The sequence below is a fragment of the Corylus avellana genome, chromosome ca4 (assembly GCF_901000735.1).
Source record: "Corylus avellana chromosome ca4, CavTom2PMs-1.0".
In the NCBI taxonomy this organism is placed as follows: domain Eukaryota; kingdom Viridiplantae; phylum Streptophyta; class Magnoliopsida; order Fagales; family Betulaceae; genus Corylus; species Corylus avellana.
The window spans coordinates 1,993,758-2,001,277 of record NC_081544.1 but is presented as its reverse complement, the minus strand read 5'-3'; the positions used below and the strand labels follow the sequence as shown (position 1 = coordinate 2,001,277).

The 7,520-nt window shown below is 36.8% G+C and overlaps 2 protein-coding genes across 2 annotated transcripts in view; both read right to left on the bottom strand.

Moving 5' to 3' along the window:
- LOC132177209 (abscisate beta-glucosyltransferase-like) overlaps positions 1-2,486 on the bottom strand; it is a 3,754-nt gene extending 1,268 nt beyond the window's left edge. The window contains exon 1 of the mRNA XM_059589461.1: positions 883-2,486. Coding sequence (XP_059445444.1) covers positions 883-2,313 — 1,431 coding nt within the window. The 5' untranslated portion in view covers positions 2,314-2,486. The remainder of the gene's footprint in view (positions 1-882) is intronic.
- A 2,671-nt stretch (positions 2,487-5,157) lies between these two features.
- Positions 5,158-6,910, bottom strand: LOC132178873 (abscisate beta-glucosyltransferase-like). The gene has a single exon (XM_059591447.1). The coding sequence runs from the start codon at positions 6,809-6,811 to the stop codon at positions 5,369-5,371; it is 1,443 nt and encodes a 480-aa protein (XP_059447430.1). The 5' UTR covers positions 6,812-6,910; the 3' UTR covers positions 5,158-5,368.
- Positions 6,911-7,520: the final 610 nt, after the last annotated feature.

Sequence of the window (7,520 nt, the reverse complement as noted above, 5' to 3'; positions counted from 1 at the left end):
CCTATTTTGACCCAATCAAACCAGACTATTTCAGCCTATCCTATAAGGCTCCAATTCAAGTTTCAAGCCCAAAGTATTGGGTCCAATCCATCCCAATGGATTCAAGTCTCAATATTTTAGGCCCAGCAACCACCTTCAGCCATCAGCACCAGCTGCCGCCATCCTCCACCTCTGGGCGCCACTCTTTAGCCACCACCCTGGCTACTTTTTCGGCGAACAAAAAAAAAAATCATTATTTTCCTTTCTTTTTCCTACTCTCAAGCTTGTACCTTGAGTTTGAAGAGAATGTTAGAATATTTGATATTATTTACTTTATTATGGTTACTTATATATTTTAGGGTTTAATTTAGGATTTCTTGCCCAATACTTCTTCTCTCTATAAATAGAGAGTTATGTGAACATGTCATAATATATAGAAGAGAACAATGTAGTCCATTGTTATGCTTTCGCTCTCTCTCATTCTTCCGTTCTCCAATATATTCACAATATATTTAACAAGAAGATAGAAGAAGAAGAACAAAAAAAAACAAAAAGAAAGAAAGCTGCGGCTAAAAACAATAAAAATGGTGTTAAAAACTAATATTTAAAGAAAGTAGGTGGTTGAATAAATAATATGTTCGAGTTTATATTGAAAAACTAATAACTAAATTTTTTTTTTTTTTTTTTTTAAAAAAAAAAAAAGATGTAAATTTTGAGTAGTTAAAATAAATACTATTACTGGAGATGCTAATAGAAAAAGAAGACACAATCCTTATTAAAAATAAAAATAAAAAATAAAACATAAATACATAATTAAAATAAAATTTAAATTTTAAAATTTTTTTAAAAAAAATTGTTACATTGCAGTTCACTCGGAAGAAAAAAAAAAAAAAACCCCTTTCAAGTGTCTTTCCTGAAGGATTTAAGCTCCTCAATTAACGCATTAACATCCTTATCTGAAGATCCTCCTTCTTCAACAGCTCTCTTGGCCTTCTCTGCAAGCTCTCTAGCTCGCCTTCTCATACCGCCGGCCTCAGCACCATCCATCAACCTTTTCACTGCCACCTCCACCTTCTCCCTCCCCACCAACGCCTTCTTTTCAACATCAGCCGATATCCAATCCACGCTCCCAACTTGAACCCCAATTCCCAACACATCAGTCACCAGTTTCTCATTGGAGAACTGCTCCGCCGCGACAGGCCATGTGATCATCGGTACGCCGGAACTCACTCCCTCCAACGTAGAATTCCACCCACAATGAGTCATGAACGCTCCCACTGCAGGATGCTCTAGTATCAACAACTGCGGCGCCCACCCTCTTATTATCAATCCCTTCTTTGATTCCTTAATCCTCTCTTCAAATCCGTCGGGAAGCCAATTTTCTTCCTCTTCGCGAGTACCCTCCGATTTCGTGAAGATCTTTCCGACCACCCAAATGAATGGATGGTTGGAAGACTCGAGACCGTGAGCCATCTCGATGAGCTGTTGGGGTGAAAAGCGACCCGAGCTCCCGAAACTGATATAAAGAACAGAGTCGGGTTCTTTATCATCCAACCATTTCAAGCAACTTTGCCCATCAATGGAGGCTTGTTGGCCTCTCTCAGCCTTATCTGCAACATTTCTGTTGTATAGAGACACCGGTCCTATAATCCAAGCCTTCTTTCCCATCTCCTTCCTGAAATACTCAACGTAAGCTGGCTCCAAATCGTAGAAACTATTAATCAGAGACCCAAAGCTCATCTCCTCTCCTTTACCCAGCTTATTAAATGGCCCAGATTTCCCTCTATGAAAAGGCGGAAGCTGAGACCTCGTCAACTTGATCCGATCGGGAAGACCCGGCACCAAAAAAGGCTCGTAGTCCGAACCCAGCTTCTCGTGCGGCACTTTCTTCACATTCTCCATGACACAGCGAGAGAAGATCCCACTTCCGGTGAAGTCAATCCTTCTAATTCGAAGCACGTCGATGAGCTCAGCCGCCCAGCGGTGGAACGAGTCGACGACGATGCAGTCGGGCCTGCGGTCAAGTAGGAAGAGCCTGAGAGGCTCCTGGAGGACTGAGGTGTCGGTGGAACCCCTGGCGGACAAGTCCGTGTCCGGCGGGACAGCGCCTTCAGGTAATCGGAGGGCGTGGATGGAGATTCGGCGGCCGATTTGCTGGTCACGGAGAATGGAGTTTTGGAACTGGGAAGCGGTAGTGGGTGTGGCTATGATGGTGGATTTGACTCCGTGGGAGGCGAACACTCTGGCAGTGTCTATCATTGGTATCTGGTGGCCTCCGCCCACGAAGGGGAGGAAGAAAATTTCCAATACTACCGGAGCTCCTTCGAATTCCATGACGCCGACACAGAGAGAGGGGTAACTTGGACCTAAATATAAAATAAAAGTATATGTTTCTTATTTTTTGTGTAGATAATGAAGTACATATGTTTCAATTTAGTAGGACTTGTATTTATATAAGCATTGGTTTGGTCCAGTGCTAACGTCACCCGTGACATATAATTTTAATTTGGCTTTTTATGTCACGTCATCACTATCAACTCAGCTTTATTGGACGAGTTTTAATTGGCTCAACTACCTCCTAAAATTATCACCCAATTGACAATGTTTCCCGTAAACTTTTAATTATAACAATGTTTTCTCAAAACTACCAAAATATTGTCAATGTCCATCCTAAGACTAGCAATAAGACAAAAATGTTCCTATAAATTTCTCAATAAGACAAAAATACCCCTATAAATTCAATAAAAATTAATTAATTTCTTAAAAAAAGAAAAATTTTAATTTAAATAAAAAACAAAATTTTTTTTTTAAAATGGAAATTTTTATTTAAAAAAAAAAATTATTTAGTTTTTTTTTTTTAATTCATTTTATTAAACAAAAATTTTATTTTTTTTAAACGTAAATTTTTATTTAAATAAAATTATAAAACAAAAAAAAATTTTAAAAAACGAAAATTTTCAATTTTTATAAAAAAAAAAAAGATAATTGCAATGTTTTCTCATTGATTTTTTTAAAATTATTAATGTTTGTTGTTTTTTGTTTTGTTTTGTTAGTTCCAGGTTTTCTAGAAGTTTTTTTTTTTTTTTTAATTTTACTAAGGATAATTTTGTCATTGTGGGGAACATTGACAATTTTTGGTAGTTTAGGAGAGACATTGTTACAATTGAAAGTTTGTAGGGGACACTGTCAATTGAGTGGTAGTTTGAGGGGGTTACGTGGACTTTCCCCTAAAAAATAAAAATAATTACCAAAGTGCAAGGAGTTGCTAGCGGGGCTATTTGCCAATGGACAAAAAAAAAAAAAGACACATACTATTAATTTCAAATTTACATCTCAATATTTTTATTTTTTACATTACACTGAATTAATGGCAGGCCCATGATTTTGATTTAGAGGGGTCAAAATTAAAAAATAAATTTAAATAAAATTTGGTTAAAAATATAAATAATACAAGTAACGAAACAATAAATAAATCAATAAAATTTAACTATTTTTAAAATATATAAATGTAACTTACAATTTATTTTATAATGTCTAACGTTAATTTATTTTGTTGTTCTTGATGTGTTAATTTAAAAAAGCAATTTAGGTATATATAAAAGCTTATATAGGCATTTTTTTTATTTAATAATAAATTTAAAATGATAAGTGTACAAATTTAATTATATACCTAAATTTTTGCAAGATAGAAAAATTATCCAAAAAGAAATGACTTTTTATTTCTTAGCAAATTGCAAATGGCCGCTAGTAACTTCTTACTTTAAAATTTAAAAAAAAAAAAAAAAGAAAAAAAAAAAAGAAACTTTGGACACGCAACAAGGTCAAGAAGTCAGAAACTAAAAGACAAAATTTAAAAGCCAATATCCGCTAACTTTATTAAAACAGTGTGTTTTGAAAACGAAATTTAACACTGCGTTTTGTTCGTCTTCTTCCTATTCTTTAAGAATCAAATTGTTAACCTGATATCTGAAACTTAAAAATCAAAAATGGTGTAAGCATATCCCAGTTCTCCTATTCTTGAAAAAAAAAATAAAAAATCATGTAATGTAGATGCCCCTTTGTGAGTAATTGAGGGTTGGCAACAAAGAAATTAAGAAAAAATATGCCATGATAAGAGAAGAACCAAAAGAAGGTGGATGTCAATTGTCTTTTTGTCTTTGTTTATTGATACCATATAAGATCTCACTCTTTCCGTGTCCAAATTATGTATGATTTTACCGATTTTCATCATTCTTGTACTTATCTTTTACTCAAGATATTTCGGCAAAAGTAATTCAGTGACGATTTGGTTTTTGTTCGTTTGAAGAATAAGAGCCGGTTTAAGATTGTGTTAGGGGGAATAAAATGTACTTTTAATACTTAGAAAATTATGTCAAACAAAAAAGTGACATGTTTGATAAAAAGTTTCAAAAGTACTTCTTTTCACTTTTTTTACTTTAAAAATGGCCAAAACCTATTTTTGGAAGAAAAAAAAACTTAAAATTTAAAGCTTTTTGACTTTAAAAGCTCTACTTTTCACCAACACAATTCCAAAAAAGCTCTAAATATATTATGAGTGTAAGCAGATCTAGGACACTTCTTCAGTGTATCCGTTGGATAGGAAACATGACAAAAAATTGAAACTAAAACATTAGGGTTAAATTCACTTTACCCTCCTGAAGTTTGAGAGGTTTTTCAATTCGAATCACAATGTTTAAAAATTGGCAATGTACTCTCTTAATGTTTCAAAAATTTTTAATTCACTCTCCGTTACTAATTTTCGTCTAATTGGACACGTGCATCTCACGTTAGATGTTGATACTCTCTATTATAATTTTGCCCTCATTAAAACCTATAAAATTATGTAATTACTCTCAATTTCATAAGTTTTAGTGTGGGTAATTACGTAAGTTTATAAGTTTTAATGATGACAAAATTAGAATAAAGAGCATTAAAATTTTATTGAGATACACTTGAGATAATTTTCGTCCAATTAGACGAAAATTAACAACGGAGAGTGTGTGAATTAGTACCGGAGAGTGACCAAACTCAATCGCCTTCGAGTTCCCTCTCGTCATATTGAATTTTCACCATGCATCCATATGCCAAAAATTGATCTTTTGCACTATACTCATTTTGAAGGGTCAAGGTTAAAGGTTGCCTTGGGACTCAAAAATGGTCTTGGACGACGCATTGTCAAAACCATAAACGTAATTTGTTATCAAAACTGATCTCTCAGTCTGTCTCAGTGTCAACTTACAGAAACCATTTACTACAATATACCGCAAAACTTTTAATTATAATCCCTTTGACTATTTTTACATGATAAACTCCCCAAATCCTTTGAGTAGATGTAGTTTTTTTTTTTAATGGAATCACTTGTGGATATTGTCAATGTTGCCAAACCCTTTCAAGTGTCTTTCCTGCATGATTTGAGCTCCTCAATTAACGCATTAGCATCCTTATCTGAAGATCCTCCTCCTTCAACAGCTCTCTTGGCCTTCTCTGAAAGCTCTCTAGCTCTCCTTCTCATCCCGCCGACCTCAGCACCATCACCATCCATCAACCTTTTCACTGCCACCTCCACCTTCTCCCTCCCCACCAACGCCTTCTTTTCAACATTAAACGACATCCACTCCACGCTCCCAACTTGAACCCCAATTCCCAAAACATCAGTCACCAGTTTCTCATTGAAGAACTGCTCCGCCGTGATAGGCCATGTGATCATCGGCATGCCGGAACTCACTCCCTCCAACGTAGAATTCCACCCACAATGAGTCATGAACGCTCCCACTGCAGGATGTTCTAGTAACAGCAACTGCGGCGCCCACCCTCTTATTATCAATCCCTTCTTTGATTCCTTAATCCTCTCTTCAAATCCGTCGGGAAGCCAATTTTCTTCCTCTTCGCGAGTACCCTCCGATTTCATGAAGATCTTTCCTACCACCCAAATGAATGGATGGTTGGAAGCCTCGAGACCATGAGCAATCTCGATGAGCTGTAGGGGTGAAAAGCGAGCCAAGCTCCCGAAACTGATATAAAGAACAGAGTCGGGTTCTTTATCACCCAACCACTTCAAGCAACTTTGTTCATCAATGGAGGCTTGTTGGCCTCTCTCAGCCTTATCTGCAACATTTCTGTTGTATAGAGACACCGGTCCTATAACCCAAGTCTTCTTTCCCATCTCCTTCCTGTAATACTCAACGTAAGCTGGCTCCAAATCGTAGAAGCTATTAATCAGAAACCCAAAGCTCATCTCCTCTCCTTTACGCAGGTTCCCGAGAGGCCCAGATTTCTCTCTGGCAAAAGGCGGAAGCTGAGACCTCGTCAACACGATCGGATCGGGAAGACCCGGCACCAAAAAAGGCTCGTGGTCCGAACCCACCTTCTCTTGCGGCGCGTACCGTCTAAGATTCTCTGTGACACAGCGAGAGAAGATCCCACTTCCGGTGAAGACAATCTTTCTAATTCCGAGCCCGTCAATGAGCTCAGCCGCCCAGAGGTGAAACAAGTCGACGACGATGCAGTCGGGCCGGCGGTCAAGTAGGAAGAGCCTGAGAGGCTCTTGGAGGACTGAGGTGTCGGTGAAAGGGGTGGCGGACATACCCGCGTCTGGCGCGACAGCTTCTTCTGGTAATCGAAGGGCGTGGATGGAGATTTGGCGGCCGATTTGTTGGTCACGAAGAATGGAGTTTTGGAACAGGGGAGCGCTAGTGGGTGTGGCTATTATGGTGGATTTGGCTCCGTGGGATGCGAATACTCTGGCTGTGTCTATCATTGGGATCTGGTGGCCTCCGCCCACGAAAGGGAAGAAGAACATTTCCACTACTCCCGGAGCTTCTTCAGATTCCATGACGCCGAGGGAGGCAGAGAGAAGGGCAACTTGGACCTAATCTTAAATATGTTTCAATTTGGTAGAGAGAGGGACTTTTAGTCTAGATATAGAAGCATTGGTTAGTCCAGTGCTAACGTCATCCGTGACATATAATATTAATTTGGTGAGGAATGATTGATATCAATAAACTTTTTTTTTTTTCTTCTTTTTTTTTCGTATTCTGTTATAAATTTAATAAATTAACTATTAAATTTTGTAAAGTATGTATTATAAGTTTATAAATTTAATAGTTAATTTATAAGATAAGATATATATATATATATATATATATATATTAACATCAATCATTTTTTTTTATGTCACGCTACTATAAAATTATTGTCAATAGAGTTTTATACAACGAGTTTTAATTAGCTGAACATGTTTATTTTTTTTGTCTGTTTTTATGGTACTTGCACTTTAAGCACCCGTTCTTAAGGTTGCAAATTTAATGGTAATCCAATGAAAATGGAAATTATCATTGAATTTTAGATTAATCATTATTGAAATTTAGAGTTGACAATAATTTTATTACGTTATAAAGTGAATACTTAAAAGTACATATGATATCTTCCATTGATGGTGGAAGACATTAAGTACGAGCTCCAAGTCCTCAATGGCGGATGACCTTCATTCGTAAGGAAGGGAATCAAGTGGCACACGTTCTATCTAAGGTAGCTAAGACAGG